The following is an 18,789-nucleotide window of genomic DNA, read 5'->3' on the forward strand; positions in this document are numbered from 1 at the left end:
CTGAAGGGGAATTTCAACATTTCTTGGGAGGGAAAACACAATAAGAGTTGGGAAAAGAATTTTTTCATCTTCAGGGTGGGTTAATTTTTTTTCGAATTTCAAAAAGTCAAGTTGGTATCGATACCAAAAAGAGGGGGTGGGTCCCCCTTTTTTCAATTTTTGCTGAATTCGAAGTTGTTATCAGACTTTAAATGTTGTACAATACAAGGTATTAAAGATGGAAAAAATTGTTCACACTATACCTTGGTTCTACATTAAAGATTTCTCCAAGCCATTGTCAAATGAACCAATGCTCCAATTTTCTATACTTTTCTTTCCCCTTTCTTTTTTCTCATACATTATAACATGTGTAATTCGAATGCTGGTTTATGTGGATTTTTGGTGTTTCGTGTATGTAATCTTACTACAAAGACTAGGTAGTATTTTCTTTTTACAAATTTGCCCAAAATGTTGCTTTTTTGCCAAACCGACGCAAAAAAATTGGTGTTTATATAAGGGGTCCACATAGTACGTACGCACTAAAATGTCGAAAATCGAACCCCCTCCCCCCTGTACGCAAATGGTTATACCCCCCTAGTATGTACTTTTTCATTCAGCCCCCCTCCCACTCCGTTGAAGAAAAATTTGAACTCAAATTGTTTGGTTCGAACCTTTATTTCATATATATGAAACTCAATGTTTATTAAGAAACGTTTTCTTTTCCTTGATGCGTATATGCGTACGTACATTTTCCTGTGACCTCCCCCCCCCCTGTACGCAAACATACACTTTTGAGAAGACCCCACCTCCCCCTTAGTGCGTACGTACTATGTGGACAGCCCCAAGACATAAAGCTGCATAAATGGGGACCCCAATGATAAATTTTGTCTGTACATAACATTCATTGTGTAGGCTATGTTACAATAACTCTAGGCGTGTCTAATAAAAGAATTGTTCACCTATTTTTCCATTTGATTTTTATTTAGTATAGTTTGTTTTATCTATAAAACATTTGCCATTATCTTTTGGTTCAAGAAAATTTGTGTTGAGTTACAATGAGAGAAACTTATTTTCATTTTCTGAGTCCAATGTGTTCAGTGCTATTTTTAGCATCCGTGAAAATGAAATTATCATATTTGTACTGATGGTCAGCTGGGGTGAGGGAAGGGGGTTGGTCCCCCTTTTTAAAAAATCAGGGGTAGGGGAATCAAAATAACATATGATCAGTTTCAAAAATAGTGTGACATAAAAAAAAAAGCAAAAATAACACTTTTGACTTTGAATGTGCCTAATTTAGACTTACTTTATTGTACCCTTTGAAAGTTTGCACGAGCTTAGTTTTACACTAGACAAATCACCTAGTAATTTCAAAAACCTGTATTTGGTGACAGTTCCCGGGGGGGCTACTCGATTTCGAAACGACGGTATGTGCCACGCAAAATTTGCTTTTCAAAATCGTACCCTTACAGTGCAGTTCAATATGTCTGAAAAGGTACCCTTTCAGTGCATTTCTCATGATTTAGCCAACCCTTATAGTGCACTATATTTTTCAGCTGTAATCGTGAAAAAAGAAGCTTGGGAAATTTTCTGTATCAAAGAAAAACTGACAAAATTATTCTTGTCAGCTGTAATTATCAGAAAATAGAAACTTTTTCAAACAAACGAGAAGTAAAATCCTTTCTTTTTATCAATTATTTTGAATTTGTTTTAAAATTCGACACTTGCAGTGCAATCTCACAGAAACACACCCTTACAGTGCATTTTGGGATGCTGAAAAACCCCACCCTTAAGCGCGGCACATGACGTAGGCCAGATCATATGAGGGCCCCCCTGGGTGACAGTTTTAGACTTACTTCATAAATAATGAGGGTAACTGAAAAGTAAGTCTATTTTGGTTACAACAAAGTTTTTGGGGATGAAAATCATCAAATAATAAATTTCAAAGCGCTTAAGTGACATTTCTAGACTTACTTAGCTAATTTAACTTAACTGTGTTATATTAGTAGTCAACTTAGATTATTAGTTCCAGCACAGTGATGATGCCTAAAGTCAATAGACGATATCGGCTTTCCGAATTCTCCCCGAATGATTACCCATGATGCATTGCGCAAAAAAATTCACGGACAATGTTGACTTACTGAATTTTTTTGCGCAATGCATCATGGGTAATCATTCGGGGAGAATTTCGTTAAGCCGATATCGTCTATTGAATACATATTCGAAGTTATTTTTCCTTAAAGTGACCTTTTTAGTCTTACTTTGACGAGTAAATTTTAACATGACAAAATACAAATAAATAATTTAACTTTATAACTATATATATAATACATATGCAATACATTATATTGGCTCACTGCTTTTGTAGTTTGAGCACTCTTGGATTGGGTGGAGAGTCTTCATTTAAGACGCTCACTATTTGCATTATACATTGCTCGCTGCTCGCAGTTTGAGCACTCTTGTGACTCCACAATACAATCCATAAAATGTGTAACCGTACATCCTGTGCCCAAGTTCAGGAGTTACCATAAAGCCATTATGGCAATAACCGGGAGGGCACATTACTATACATTGTAACTATATATATAATATACTTTCTATACTTTCTTCTAATGATAAATAATAACTCATGACAAATTTGATAAGGGAGACTTACTTATGAGACTTACCTTAGATTACTTAGAGAATAATATTCATGATTTATCCTACATATAAAAAGCTGAAGATCCTTAAATCCTAGAAACATCTGATCAGAGGTAAGTCTATTGTCACTTACTCTTGTCTCCCGAATAGACATCCCCCCGCTAATTGTTAAGAGAAAAAAATCCATCCCCCTTGCTCTCATTAAGACCCCCCGCTAATTGAATTCGAATAATTCAATATTTTATTACAGTGTAGTAGACCTTAAACTTGTTAAAATCTTCCTTTTTGTTAGTATTGGTTCTTATTTTTTGTGTTAATTTGTTAAAGTTCCTTTTTTGTTGTTGAAATTGATACCAGTTAAAAAAAATCTGTCTTCAAATTACCCCCCCCCCCGCTCTTATTCCATCTCCCCGCCTTATTAGAATTTAGAAAATTTTCCTACCCTCCAGCTTATTCGGACCCCCCCCCGTCTATTCAGGAGACAAGAGTAAAGAGAAATCCTGGAGATAGCACTAGAGCCAACAAACCATAAGAAAACTGAAAAGCTAGATTTTGAATACCGAATGTTTTAACATCTTTGTAATGTCTTCACAACTATATAGCAATGGAACGTCTTCATTGCTAATCAGAGGTAAGTCTAAAATCGTCACCTCTTTCAAACTTTACCTTAAAAATTCTTTTGATGTTAACTTGATATATCTGAAGACGACATCTAAGGAAGTCTTATATTGTAAAATAGATAAGGGCTTTAGTTTCAAGTTCTAATCAGATACAAGTAAGTCTAAGTCACCCATGGATTTGAAAAGTAAGTCTAATTTTGTCACAGAGTCAAAGTATAACCTATTTCCAAAATTTGACAGTCTTAGCATTGGCCAATATTCACTGGTTGTTGTTTGAATATTACAAGTAAAGTAAGTCTAATCTTAAAGTAGGTCTAAAAATATCACCTAACATCCATGGTGATAACTATTGATAAAGTAAGTCTATTTTTATGGTTTCTTTGGAAATTTGTTCATCAAAGGTAAACCAAGAGCTCAAATTGAAATTAAACAAAGTAAGTATAAATTTGTCACTTGTACAGCTGTCCAAATTTCAAACATAGAAAATGTCACAAAACCAACCACCTTTCATTTTTGAAACTGATCATATATAGGTTCCAATTTTTTTTCGGACACTTTGGTGTGTTTTTTCTGACGGTTTCAGGCAAAAATCATAGGGTCAAAATTTAACAAACATTTTAGCTTGAGAAAAGAGAGACCTGTTGTATATTTTTGGAAAGCTCTCAAAAAATTAAAATTAGAGATATATTGCTTGCGAGTATATATGATTTCTCTACCTAACTTGAGCTTCAAAAAGTGCAAAAAGTGGACAAATAGCTGTTTCTGGCTGAAAAAACACTATTTTTAAGGGTCAATATCTTGATTTAGGTACATAAATCACCTATATTCGGAATATATCTTGGTTGTTCAGGCATTTGATGAATTGAATTGAATTGAATATATTTTCGCTGCAACACAGCAGGATAACCCCTTACAAAAAAAAAATAAATAGATTTCTCTAATACAATGGGGAACCTAGAAGAAAATGAAAAATTATTACAGAACTAAAGAAAAAATGAATAAACGATTATCATATCATAATATTAATAGTGACACAAAATAATGAATATAAGAAATATTTTTACTTTTATTTTATGAAATTTCTTTGAGTAGTTTTATCTATAAAGTACTTCCTGTTACACAACCCACCCCCTCCCACCCTGGGGAAACACACTAAGTTCATGCACACACAATTACGCACACACACACACACACAAAGGTTATTCGTCTTCAGCTTTGTATTTGTCTAAATAGAATTTTGTAGCTAAAGATTTTAGTTCATCAGTATCAAGGTTGTGAAAATCAGTGTCAGGATGATTTATTAGTAACTCATTCCATTGTTTTGACGAAAGACGAGAGAAAGAGTTAAGTCCAAAATTTGTGGTTTTGACCGTTGAAAGTTTTAGTAGTTTAATAGCTTTGCTCCTGGTGCCAGTTTTGTGATCAATTTCATCAAAATTAAGTGTTGATAGGACATCAGATGGAAGATTACCCTGGAGATATTTTTGATATTCATTACTTTCACCTGATCAAAGATTTTGAGTAATTTAAGCTCAGCAAACAGGGGAGTGGCAGAAGTTCTTGGTTCACTAAAGGTCATGAGTCTTAGTGCAGTGTTTTGAAGAGTAAGAATTCTATGTGTGACAGTATTGTCACACAGTCCCCAGAGTTGACTAGCATAGCGAACATGAGAAGCAAAAATTGCATGATAAATGTTTAGAAGGATGTTAATTGGAACATAGTGACGAAGTTTGGATATTGCCCCATTTGCCCTTCTTAATGTAGCAGCAACGAAAGAAGTATGAACCTTCCAGTTTAGATGATTGTCAAGGTGAACACCCAAATACTTCACACTCTTACTTGGTGATAGAATTTTCCCGCAAAGCTTAATTCTTGGAATACAGTCCATCTGTCTCCAAGGGGAACGAAAAATAACAAACTCAGTTTTGCTAGCATTCAAAGAAATTTTGTTGGCATTAAGCCAGCTGACTAAAACTCTGAGATCAGCATTAACCCTCCCACAAAGACTCCATACAGTTTTTGAAAAATTTAGTAAATGAGTATCATCAGCAAAATGATATGTTTCAGAGGTTCTTATACAGCGGTGAAGATCGTTTGGTTTATATACAACAAGAACAGCAGAGGACCCAAGACTGAACCCTGAGGAACTCCATGATTAATAGATTTTAAAAGGGAAGTTGAGCCTGCAAGAGAAACATACTGGGAGCGGTTAGTGAGGTAAGATCGAAACCAGTCATTAACAATGCCTCTGACTCCATAGTGATCGAGTTTTTCAAGTAAGATTTCATGATCAACTGTGTCGAAAGCCTTTTGTAGATCGACAAATACACCACAGGCAAACCCACCATTATCAAGATAGTTTCGGATACGTTCAACAATATTAATTAGTGTATGCTCAGTAGAGTGAGCCTTATGAAAACCAAATTGTCGAGAGTAGATTTGATTATGGTTTTCAAGAAAATCAGAGAGACGTGAATACATCACTTTCTCAAAATTTTTTTCAATGTTAGATAAAAGTGAAATTGGCCTATAATTAGAGACTTCAAGGGGAGAACCTTTGTGTTTGAAGACAGGCAAAACTTTAGATATTTTGAGAGTAGAGGGAAAAATACCACTGAGAAAGGAGTAGTTTATCAGCGCCGATATTGGCACAGAAATATCAAGTCTTAAAAGTTTAAGGATTTTTATAGGAATACTATGAGGACCACTTGCTTTATTTATTGAGAAAGAGCCAATCACCTTCGCAATTTCTTGATAAGTGGCTGGTGCTAAGAGGATGGAATGCAGATTTGGATCTTTCATGAAACTGCTTAAGTGATTGTAAGAACGTGGCATTTTTTCACGAATAGATGGCTATGCAAGTTTCCCTCCACTGATGCAAGTTACTCAATTTCACGGTAATTACCCTGCCGTCGGGGTAACTGACCACCTTGAATTTTACTATATCGATCAGTCTGTCAGTAGGTATTGATTACTTTGATCACAATCGAAATCTAAACCAAAAGTTGGACCCTTAATCGATCCAGACACTAACAAATTGATATATGATCCCCTTTTGATGGCCAATATCCTACAAAACCAAGTACTAGCCAAGATACAGAATCATCTAGAAGAAAACAATCTGTATAACAATAATCAACATGGCTTTAGGAAAGGCCGCTCATGTCTTAGTCAATTGCTTCAACACACAGAAAGACTGATCCATTACCTAGAGAATGGAAACAACATTGACGTTATCTATTTAGACTTCAGTAAAGCTTTTGATAGAGTAGACCACACCATTTTGTTACACAAACTTCAGAAAAATGGCATAAACGGTAAACTCCTTGAATGGATCAGATCCTTTTTGACTCATCGAACACAGAGAGTTACAGTAAACTCAACCTTGTCCTCTCAGAAACAGATGCTATTTCAGGTGTGCCACAAGGATCTGTGCTGGGACCGCTATTGTTCTTAATCATGATTCAAGATATCGATAACAACATCCTTCATTCTATTTTGGCATCGTTTGCTGACGACACCCGTTTAATGAAAGAAATAACAGTCAGGCACATCCTGGCAAATGAACGGGGTGAGCATTTGCATGGGGTATTCGTCACCCAGTGTAAATGAGATAGGACGTCTCAGGCTAAAAGCGTGAAAATGAATAAAAATGAACTTCAAACTGAAAAAGGGAAAAAAGGAAGAAAACTGGGAACTTTATTTTTTCATTAAAAGTTTCTTCAATCTTCGAAGACAAAATTGACCCATGGAAAAAAAAATTCATCTATGCAGTTCTTTGAAATGAAGCAAAATATTTCCAACCTGGTTCAATTAAACTGGGTATTCGGCGCTATTACGTCACTTTTGTTTTCGACCCCGTTCATTTGCCAATGGTCGGTCGCAAGTGAAAAATACCCCGTTCATTTGCCAGGATGTGCCTGACTGAATATCCAAACTGGAGGATGTTTATCATCTGCAAAATGATCTAGACACTGTCTATAAAAGTGGACAGAAGACAACAACATGCAGCTGAATGGTCTTAAATTTGAGCACCTTGCTGACTCCAACAGCCTCAAGGAAATGTCGAAGCGTCGGACTCAACGAATTGTATGAGCTGTTCAAGCAGAAAGAAGCCAAAAAAAGAGGTACAAAAGAGTGAAGAGGTAGGTATACAATCAACAATCGAACGTTCTCTTAGTACCATCTGGTTTGAAATGAAAGTCCCACAACTTTCTACCAACCAGTCCAGCTTTCTGAACTTTGAGTTCAACTTTTTGTAAAAAGATTGATGGAACAAAAGAAAATAACAAAGAAATTTTACCTTTACTGCTTTAGCTTTACCTTCAATATAATTGACATTGATAGCAGCAAGTTATGGGCTCCCCCCAGTATAGCTGGTGAACTTGAAATTTGAAGGAAATTAGCATGGAATATCTCACCTTTGTTTAGTTTATCAGTCACTGGTCACTGAAAAATAAGACTTTGGTTCAAACAGAGTCTTATCTCATCTCCACTAGAGAGAATTTTTTCATTTCCAGGAATTTGATTCCGCGAGGCTTCCGCTCAATGTGATCGCTCGATAGCTCGCCCCAAGCCCCTTTTGAATACTGCGCATGCGCTGAGTACAAAACTAATGTTACTTTCACTTTCACTTTAGAGTTCAAAGTCTAATCCTTTCTTGCTTTTTTTCTTCCTGCAAGAAACTTCTCCTGCGACTCGACTCTCTGCTCATTCAACTTAAACAAAACAAAAGTCAATTAAAGTTGAGGTATTTAGAAATAATTTCTTCCAGTCATTGAAGCAGTGAACCATCAAGAGATTATTAAGTATTATTGGCTAAGAAGAGACATGACAGTTAGTGTAAAAGTACTTTAATTTGAGAAGCACTTTAAAAGTCTTTGTCTTTCAGTCAGGCACATCCTGGCAAATGAACGGGGTGAGCATTTGCATGGGGTATTCGTCACCCAGTGTAAATGAGATAGGACGTCTCAGGCTAAAAGCGTGAAAATGAATAAAAATGAACTTCAAACTGAAAAAGGGAAAAAAGGAAGAAAACTGGGAACTTTATTTTTTCATTAAAAGTTTCTTCAATCTTCGAAGACAAAATTGACCCATGGAAAAAAAATTTCATCTATGCGGTTCTTTGAAATGAAGCAAAATATTTCCAACCCGGTTCAATTAAACTGGGTATTCGGCGCTATTACGTCACTTTCGTTTTCGACCCCGTTCATTTGCCAATGGTCGCAAGTGAAAAATACCCCGTTCATTTGCCAGGATGTGCCTGACTGTCTTTGGGCCATTCCAGGAAAAAAACATTATCCCCTAATGGATGACATCAATTTTTGAAATAAATTTTGGCACAGAATTCCAGGCAAACTTTAAAGAGAAAGTATCGGAATTCCATGAATTTTACTTAATTTTGCATTAAAAAAGTATTGGAATTCCATGATTTTTTCAGGTTACAGTAACAGAATCCCATAGCTAGTGTTTTGCAACCATGGGGAATTGCAATTTTACAGAAATGGTAATCCTCGTATAGAATAAAGCATCTTCTGAAAATTTCATTCTTCCCAATAAATGCGAAAATGAAAAACGAAGAAACTTTCGTTTTCTAATTGTCTTTTTAAAATTCTACCATGGAGTGCTATAAAATTCCTACAAAGCGCTGATTTTTAGTTTCAATGACTTGCTCTCACTTGTTTGGTTTCTGTAATAAAAAGAAAGTCATTACTGTATTGTGAAATTTAAACATGCTTTTTTGAGGTATTTCCACTAACTGCATGACATGAGTTGGATTCTCTTGCATCTTGTCATGTCGCTTGTTGATTTTATGATATGATTGGGGTCGGGTAACTTCTGCAACCTGCAAGGAGTTTGGTGGGTAGAGCTATTTTCAACCTCAACCTTGGCTTTAATCTCAATCCAAGATTTCAGTCTAAAACCACAAGTTTCGTCAGAATACCTAACTTTTACCTTAAATTCTCAGGCTTTCTTTTATTTGTTTTTATAGTTCAATCATGTAATAAAGGTTTTTATATGACTATCATTGTATTTTTATATGTACAATGTATAGCAATGTGCCCTCCCGGTTTATTACCATAATGGCTTTATGGCAACTCCTGAACTTGGGGGCACAGGATGTATAATATAATAATGACATATTTTTATATGTAGCAAGAATGGATCGTTATTATGACGGTCTATTGAATAACCAATTATCACAGCAATTATTAGGGCAGCATTGTTTTTGAGACTATAATAATACCGGGTGAATTGCGCCTAATCTGTACCGTGGTTTTGTAAACAAGGCAAACTGTATTCAAATTAGCATAGAATGGGATACGTTAGGTATTAGAGCTTGAAGTTGTTGTGGATTTGGTTGTTTGGCAGAAAGTATCAGTTGGGACTAAGTCATTTTTTAATATTTTGTTTCGTCTTTGAAATACTAGCAAAAATCTGTGACGAATGGAACATCCCGTCCGTCACGCATATGCCTTTCTCCTACCACTCAATTTTTAATTAGACTATTTAAATTCTTGTCAATTTTATGTAAAAATGTTACTCTATAATGGAAGTATATGATTTGCAAATTACAAGCCATTTTCTTGAACCAAACTATAATAACTGAAAATGTGTGACGGACGGGACACAATTTTGTTGTTTTCAGAGCAAAATTTGGTGTTCAAAGCTTCCTAGAGGAAAAACTTAATCAAAATCTTTACAGTTTTCTGCACTATTCGGTCATATCTTGATAGGAGAATACTCAAAATACAAAAATGCATCCTCAGAACATACAGTTCTTGAACAAATAAGCATCTTGTGCCGAAATTTACCTTTGAAAACAGAAAACTAATTTTCATTTTCCCCAATTTTTAAAGATTACTTTGAAGATCGCAGTGAGTATCTAAAATGACTTTAGTCCTGACTGATACCTTCTGCCACAGTACCATACCCACAACAACTCAAGTTCTAATACCAAACACATCCACTTATATGGCAATTCGAAGACAGTTTGTCTTGTTTACAAACCCATGGTACAGATTTGGTGCAATTCACCCTACCGTGAGATTTCTATTTCTATTTGGTTGAGTCGCAGGAGGCTTTGAGGCCCATTTTCGCAACTATAGACGCTTTCAATTAGCGCCCCGCCAGCACCTTGAACTGACTACCCAATTCCCCTCACATGGCATGGGTTGACCCGGGCGAATGTACATTCACTTGCCAAGTGAACTGCTGCGAGTGGGAATCGAACCTCAGTCGCCTGTGCAGCAACCAAGATCAATGACCACTATACCACTGCGCCTTTTCACCAGGTAACTTGCATCAGTGGAGGCTAACATGCATAGCCCTCAAATGAATGACCTGGCTGGTCATTAAAATACAAAGTTAAATCAAAACAAAAATGTTAGATCAGAGCTGCAAGCGGAGCGTAGTTTATTTGTTTTAAAATTTTGCTGCTTTGATTGGTCAGTCATTTGATGAATATGCAAGTTTCCCTCCACTGATGCAAGTTACCCAAGACTTCGCGCTAGGAGTATAGGAGGTCTCAATTATTCAACAAAACATCTTAGATATATAACGTTCCTGCATGACGACACCACCAATTCTCGTGTTTCCTCATATGGCTACACTTTCGGGGCCAATTGGACTATTTTATTTTATGACCATACAGGGGGTGGACAAACATTTCCAGGGGGTAATCCGAGAAGAATTTCCAGGGGGTAAAAAGTTATTTTTGAATTTCCAGGAGGTGAACAACTGATTTTAGTTCGTCCACCTTCACTTTAAAGCCGCCAAATTTTGCGGAATTGATCTATCGCCAAATTAAATCCCCGCCAAAAATCATATTTTGGCCAATCGCCAAATTAAAACCACGCCAAAATTTATCCACTTAAGGTAGTTTGTTTTGATTGTCTTATTTTAAATTTTTTAGATGTAACAAAAAATGTGTGGTAAAAATTTGGCCTGACGTCCCCTATAAGACATGAAAAGAATTTTTTGAGTTCTTTTGCAAATTTTGTCATCTACACTTTTCTAAGAAATTTGTTTTCACTTAAGAAAAGGTTCGTTCACCCCTGTATGAAAACATAATGGAACAGCCCATTCCTCATATTGCTTCTTTTGTAAAATCAAGGAAAATTAGCGCTTTTAGCAGCTTTTAGAAGAAGTCGTTGCAATGCTAATCTTTCGCTAATTTTTAACCCACTTTCCATTTCTTTCAGATTTGTTGACGTTTTTTAGTTTTTTTTCTACCCTTGGGTTATGGGCCACTGGGCAATCCTTTGACAGCAAAATTTTGAAATTTCTGAATTAACTGTTGACTTTCATTAGGGGTAAATAGACCCTTTGACATCACTAGATAGATTTCCAAAGTTTAAAAAGGACGAGTTCAGAGTTGAATCAGAAATTTCATAGAGAATACAATTATGGCATAGTGTCCTCCCCCCTGGATTCAGGGGGGGGGGTGGGTTTTGAGGTCAAAAGGACGTATAGGGGGGAAAGAATTTTTTTTGAAGCCAGGGGGGGAATGGAATATTTTCATTCTAGGCATGGGGGGAAGTCACCAAAATCAATTCAAAATTGAAAAACATCTGGTTTTATGAGATGATATAGCATAATGCTTAGTTTCTATTAATATTATGGTTTAAAAACAACCATCCTTTCCATATATTCTTGAATTAGAACTACCTTAGGGAAAACAATAAGCGTTAAGTTCATCAAATTACAGCTTTTTAATTTTATGCTTGAGGGGGGGAGGGGACAGAAAATCTTTTGGAGGCAGGGTGAAGAAAAATGAGGGGGGAATGGAAAATGTTCATTCTAGGCATGGGGGGGGGGGGAAGAGACCCTGAAGGACACTATGTATGGGAGTTATGAGGCTATTTGTTGACTTTGAATTGGCAATTTTTTTCTCACTATTTTGAACCTGTTGACGTCACAAAAATAGAAAAAGGGAATATCTCCAGTCTGGGGTTGATACGAATAATGAAAAATTTACTGTTGTTCATTTTGTACACGATTTTTAACTTTCGTTACTTTTTTGCTATGCAAATAGAGTGAAGGAATGTGAGAGTTCTGAAGTGCGCCTAGGAGAAGTGCTTTCATTTTGGTTTTCTAAAGCTAATCAAAAGATTTAATGTACCAAAATCTATTTATTGTCAATTGAAAATTATCTTCTACTTTTTTCAAGCAAGAAATAAACCAAAAATGAGGATTGGACTCCAACATTTGCCCCTGGCGACTGTAATCCTTTCACCCTTCATAGTTTCATACAATGGATATGGTTTATTCATGACAACATTCACAATGCTTTTATGCTTTTTGATTTACTTTGTCACCAATTATTACTTGACTTTGTGAGTATTAGTTTTTTTCATTTTGTGTTTTTTGAGATAAAAAGATTCAACAATGGTATAATTTTCATTTTTATAATATAATAAAAATGATACAAATGTTGCATCTGTTTTATCTCAAAATTGTTCACTTGCAACAATGTTTTGTTTTTGGCCAATTACTTTGTTGTTCTTTCTAGAAAACTTTCTTGAAGACTTTTCGAAGTTCTATTGTTCTATAACATAAATAAATCTATTGTTTTTCAAGCCAAGACCCTACCCTCATTTTGTTCATGTATTTAAGTACAATAAATAAGTAAGAAAAGATCGAAGTGTGTAAAGATCGAATTTGATGTTTACCTCAAGTGGATTAATTTACGCAAGGATTATATTTTCGTAAGTTTTTCTAAAAATTTGCGAAATTTAATGCTCGTGAAAATTTTGAAACCAGGGTTTTTGCCAATTACGCTAGTTATTTTGCTAAAATCCCGAGGAAAATGAAAGAAATGAGTTTAAAAAGGGGTCAATTCAAGAAAGTAAATCCCATTATTAGTTAGATTTTTTTTGAAAAAAAATGTCTCGCAAAAAATATCTGCTTGTGAAAATTTAAAATCCACTTGAAACGTATCTCATGGAAGCTAAAATAAAATTTGTTCTCTATGTTGCAGATATTTATTTTTCTAATCCAAAAAATGCATGAACTGGGAATAATTTGACCATCTATCACTTTCAGTAAAAGAGTTGGAGCAAAGGAAGATCGTATTGTTTTGAATACGTTTCCTATATCTCACTATGTGGAAAAAGCAAGATGGTGTTTAGATAAATCAGGTACTTTTTATTATGTTTAAGTTATTTGATGAAAATTAAGATCTTTCAATTTAAATCACTGCTTTTCAAAAATTCTTGCTTGTATATAATTCTTAACTGTTTCTTGAACTGTTTCAATTTATCTGTTTATTGGACTGTTCTATTAAAAATCCATACAGGGGGTGGACAAACCTTTTTCGAATCCAAAACAAACTTGGAAATGTGTGGATGCCCCCTCCTGGAATCTAGATGGGAAAGTTTGCAATGAAACCCTTGGAAAAACACTCCTTATGAACCCCTGGAAATTCTTCCCAGATTAACCCTTGGAAGTATTCGTCCACCCCTGTATGGATATAAAATGGAAAGGTCCGAAGTGGTCCAAATAGAACTTGACATAAAAAGTATTTCTTCATTCGTTTTTGTTTAAGTATTTTTCGATTGAAATAACCTGTTTTGGACATTATCCTTTAGGCATTCCTTATACTGAAGAAAAGGACATTGGAGTCTTTTGGTTCATACTGACTGGACGAATGTTACCAACTCTTCGAAATGAAACTCAAAGTCAGTATTTTGTTACTCTCTCGATTTTCTTGTTCAATTTTTATTTAAGGGACCTTTGATATTAGCGAGATTATGTATCGAAAATATTCTACGGCTACGGTCGCGGGGCTGTCCATATGGGTCGCCACCAAAGGCGACATGTCGTTGTCTACTTTGCTCTGTACGGAAAAAAACACTAAAACTGTATAAGCAAAGTCGACATAATGCCGTACGTCAAATATGAAACTTGCGTTCACCCGCGATTAATTTCCTTACTCGCCATTTCCCTCGTCACATTAACCGTAGCCGTAGAGAATTCGAGATGGATAAACTCGCTATATTCTTCGCCAACACGTAGTCCAAAAGTGTATAACAACATTCATTTTCTATTTGGAAATCCTGTTGGGTTAATGTCTCTAACAACTACAATCAAGGTCATAATATTTGAGAAAAAGTTATTCGCCTGGAAGTTTTGAAACCACAATCGATTTGTAAGTGCTCTAAAGTAATTTAGAAGGGTAGAGTTTTAACTCTGAGTTTTAACGCTAGGCTTAGATAGAACCTTAGGATCTGAGGATCCAAAAGTTCAAAAATAGTCTAACGAGGCTCAGAATATATAGTCTGGAAGTCTGCCAACCCATCCCATTAGATTCGTGAATAGATTCTTTTTCAACAACTTTCTTTAATTGTAAATTTTTTGAATGACTATTTAGTATTAGAAATTTGTGGCACAGGAAATTTAATATTATTACTTTTTCGTTTGCAGCAAATGCTGGGTCGGTTGCGCCCGTAGAACAACAAATCAAATTGGTCTCACCTAAATTGTTTTTTAAATATTGATATCAGTATATTTTAGTTTCCTGTTAAGGTCGCTACCCACTCAGCATTTTATGTTCGGCGAGCATGGCGCACGGCTCGAGCGTTTTGGTCGCTAAACGCTTTTCTCATTCCACTGATCCAAAATAAAGGGGAGATATGCTGCAAATGTTTTCTTTTTTCATTTGTTGAAATTCTTTTGCACACGGTACAAGAAAGTTAAATGTCTATCCTGGTTGGCTAATTCAAAAAGAACGATATGGAGCTGCACAGCCTAGCGAAAAAGGTTGAAAAGTTTCAACTCTTGTTGAGCTCAAAGCGAAACCTTTGAAGGCTTGGTTTATGTAATTTATGCAATAATTAAGCCGTGCGCCTTGTTCGCCGACCATAAAAAACCGAGTTTATGTATCGGAGGATATCGAGGGCAACGGTAAGTGAAATCGATACAAAACAAAGTCGATAGTGGACGTACGGCTTTATATCGCTTTTGCTCACCTAAACAGACGACGGAATTTTGGTGTTTTTACCGTCGTCGAGCAAAGTGGACGATGATTTAGGAGACATGTCAACTTTGCTTTATATAGTCCCCCTCTATTTATCTCGAATACATAAACTCGCTAATGCTGAGTGGGTAGCGACCTTTAAAGGATTTATTTTTTATTTTTCAGATATCACTATTCCCAACACGTCCGATATTTGTAAATACTTGTACGGACACACGGTACAAACGCAAGGGGAAGAAAAAGCAGAGTTTCTGAAACCTTCCACTAAAGGATTTGAATTAGAGAAGAAGATTGATCGAATCGGTTTGTTGTTGAGAAGATATGCTTATTATCATGTAAGAATATTTTTTTTTTTTGACGCTCTCTTATTCAGGTTTTTTGTTAACGATAACTTTCACTATTAAGGCCGGACTCCATTTTCGCGCGAAACGGGCGACAGTTTTTTTCTCAACTTTTTTTTGCATGAAGAAAAGATTACGTCATAAAAAAGTTTCGCGCAAACAAAAAAAAAGTTGAAGGAAGTTCTACTTTTTTCATCAGTTACGTCAATTTCTACCAATGGAATTGCTTAATTTTTCAACCGACCAATGACCTTACAAAAACGTCAAAAAGTTTTCGCTCATGTCGTGCGAAAGTGGAGACCGGAATTAAAGCGCGAAAAATCAATCGAGGTTCAAGGAAACGGTTGACAAATACAATAATGACCGCTTTTTTAGGGCTGTACTGAGAAATATTACCCTCGGTCAACGCAACAACCTCGCAAACCGGTCATTATTGTGTTAATGGAGCGTATCAATTAGAAGAACGTCGAATTAGAGAGCGGCAACGCACTACAATACTAGTTTGAGCAGAGGAATGTAAAGAGATGGAAAAACAGCTTCTTGAAAACAATGGAAAAACGGCTCGTCATATACCAGGTCTCTTGCCCTTAAGGGAGTTTATGTCGAGTAAATAGGTTTCTTTTGTTTTCGCTATAAAAAATCTGCATAATTAGCGTGTTGTGACAAAATTCTTTTGTTTCAAGCCTGATTATGCGCAAACTTTTAAGGCTTATATTTTGGGTACACCTCTCCTATACGAAAAGGTACCTATATCTTCTTGCTCAGAATTTCCTAGCGATTCTACTGATATAACTGCATCATGACCGCACCATAATATGGAAAGCTAGAGCTCGAGAAAATTATAACTTCATCTTGATTTTACTCGACTTCTGACAGTTTTACAAGAAGCAATTTAATATATCATTGCGTTAAGGATTTCTTTTGTTATACATTGGTAAAAATATTGCTCCTTATTCTTAAAAATTGGACTAGTAATCGGCAAAAAAGGAAAAACAAATTTTCATTTTTATCGTCAAATAATGTAGAAACCGTCCGATTTTTATGGCGACGGCTGTCTTTTCTGGACTTTCATTTAATGGGCTTTTCCAGAACAAACCGTGCACCACCTGTTGAGGAGGTCCAACCTTTTGTGACCTACCCCTATGGAATTTTAGGCAATTTTAGGATCATACCCCTCTGGAATTCCGAATTTTTACAAATTTTCAATCATTACCCCCTTGGAACTCCGCTTATTTTTGACGGATTTTCGTCTACCCTTATGGAATTCCACTGCATTTCAAACCTTACCCCCTGGGTGTGCACGATTTTTTTCTGGGAAAGCCCAATGACCTAATCAACGTTTTTACAATAGAATTTTCAATAGAAGTGATCGTTGAACTTTGAGTAATCAGAAAAGCTGTTTTTCCATCTCTTTACATTCCTCTGATGCACTACTGCAACGACTTTACGAAATTATGCAACTTTTTTGTTTTTGTTCCACCCAATACGTCACTTTTTCTATTGTTTAAGTGACGTATTGGGTGGAAAATTTTAAAAGTTCTCAGAAGACTCTCCAGTGGTGCATATCTTGAATAAACGTTCTATAAAATTCTACAATTTAACATATTCTTCGATTTAACATCAACAATATTTCTGACGTCAATTCAAAATAAAAAATCATTCGAAAGTCTCAAGGAGACGCACTTTACAGTATATTATACTCGATTATTTAAAGATCCTACCTTTTTTATACACACGTCCGATAGATTCAGGCACCATAAGGACCTCTTTAAGAAAATTGCAAGTGAAACTTAAGAGTTCAAAAATAAATGCATATAATTTGTCAACCATTTTGATATATTGTTTTTAGATGATCGTTGACTACCCTGACAACATGGAGATGATTGCTTTGAAAGGTTGGGGATTCCATGAGGAGACAGTCCCAAGCTGGCAAAAAATGATCCTCAAAATTGTTTGGCCTTTGAATCGAATTTTTGTAATCAATGCCTTACAAATCAACAAAAAGAATGTCGAGAAAGATCGCAAAAGAATCGATGATTTTTATCGAGAAATGGATGAAATTTTATCCAACAACAAGTATTTACTTGGCACTGATGAGCCAACGTATATTGATATCACTTTTGCTGCTATCACCTCCTTGATTGTTTGGCCTAAAGAATACGGTGGCCCACGCTTGACACCTGCTGCAAGACTGGAGATAAATGATTTTGGTCCTGAACCTCAAAAACGTATGAATGAGTTTCGCGAAACTGTGTCTGGTCAATTTGTACTTAGAATGTATCGAGAACATCGAATCTGAAAGTGGACCAATGATAAGCATATTCTAGCTTCTTATGCTGCTTAATAGTGAGGTTAAGTAAATCGGTAAAATCACGACGACGAACGAAAATTTAACAGGCTAGTGAGTTTCAACCAATCAAATTTCGTATTTCCACTAGCCTATTACATTTTTCGTCCGTCGTCGTGATTATCCCGGTATACTTAACCTCACTAATAGCTCTTATATCATGTATATTCAAGCATATTCTAGCTTTTTAAGCTGCTTTATAACTTTTATATCATGTAATTTTTTTCTTAGAATGTATTGAGAACGTCGAATCTGAAAGCAGGCCAATGAAAAGCATATTCTAGCTTCTTAATAACTCTTATATCATGTACACGTTTTTTTATAAGAAAAAACTATATAAGAACATAAGGCTTCGATGACCAAAATGTTAAGAACAAGTTAAGAACATTTTAAGGCTTTGGGGACTCTAAAATACCCAATTTCTTAGGATGGAAAAAAATGCTCAAAAACGGTGAAAATAAGAATATGTTAAGAACATTTTTAGGCTTAACACTAAAAAAGTTAAGACCATCAAAGGCTTCAAAAATTTAGGATGTTCTTATAAAAAAAAGAGGTGCTGTATATCATGTAATTTGTACTTTAAAATGTATGAAAAACAGAACACCAATTTTGAATTACCTTAATTTGATTATGAAATCTGAAGGCCGGTCTCCACTTTCGCTCGAAATGAGCGAAAACTGTTTTTGTAAGGTCATTGTTCGGTTTAAAAACGAAGCAATTTCATTGGGCAAATCTGACGTGACGGTTTGAAAAAGTTGAACTTCTTTCAACGTTTCATTTTTTCGCTCGAAACTTGTTTAATGACGTAATTTTTTCTGTAGGTAAATACGATTGACAACAAAAAATGGAGCGAAAGTGAAGATCGGCCCTAAATTTTGAGTA

At 35.6% G+C, this 18,789-nt stretch overlaps 1 protein-coding gene across 1 annotated transcript; it reads left to right on the forward strand.

Moving 5' to 3' along the window:
* Positions 1 to 12,414: 12,414 nt before the first annotated feature.
* LOC136816373 (uncharacterized) lies at positions 12,415 to 18,183 on the forward strand. Its single transcript, XM_067072703.1, has 5 exons — positions 12,415 to 12,577; positions 13,287 to 13,381; positions 13,832 to 13,921; positions 15,385 to 15,554; positions 17,410 to 18,183. The coding sequence occupies exons 1-5, from the start codon at positions 12,429 to 12,431 to the stop codon at positions 17,857 to 17,859; spliced, it is 954 nt and encodes a 317-aa protein (XP_066928804.1). The 5' UTR covers positions 12,415 to 12,428; the 3' UTR covers positions 17,860 to 18,183.
* The last annotated feature ends 606 nt before the right edge of the window (positions 18,184 to 18,789 follow it).

The sequence above is a fragment of the Clytia hemisphaerica genome, unplaced genomic scaffold (assembly GCF_902728285.1).
Source record: "Clytia hemisphaerica strain Z4C2 unplaced genomic scaffold, Clytia hemisphaerica genome assembly, whole genome shotgun sequence".
Taxonomy (NCBI): Eukaryota; Metazoa; Cnidaria; class Hydrozoa; order Leptothecata; family Clytiidae; genus Clytia; species Clytia hemisphaerica.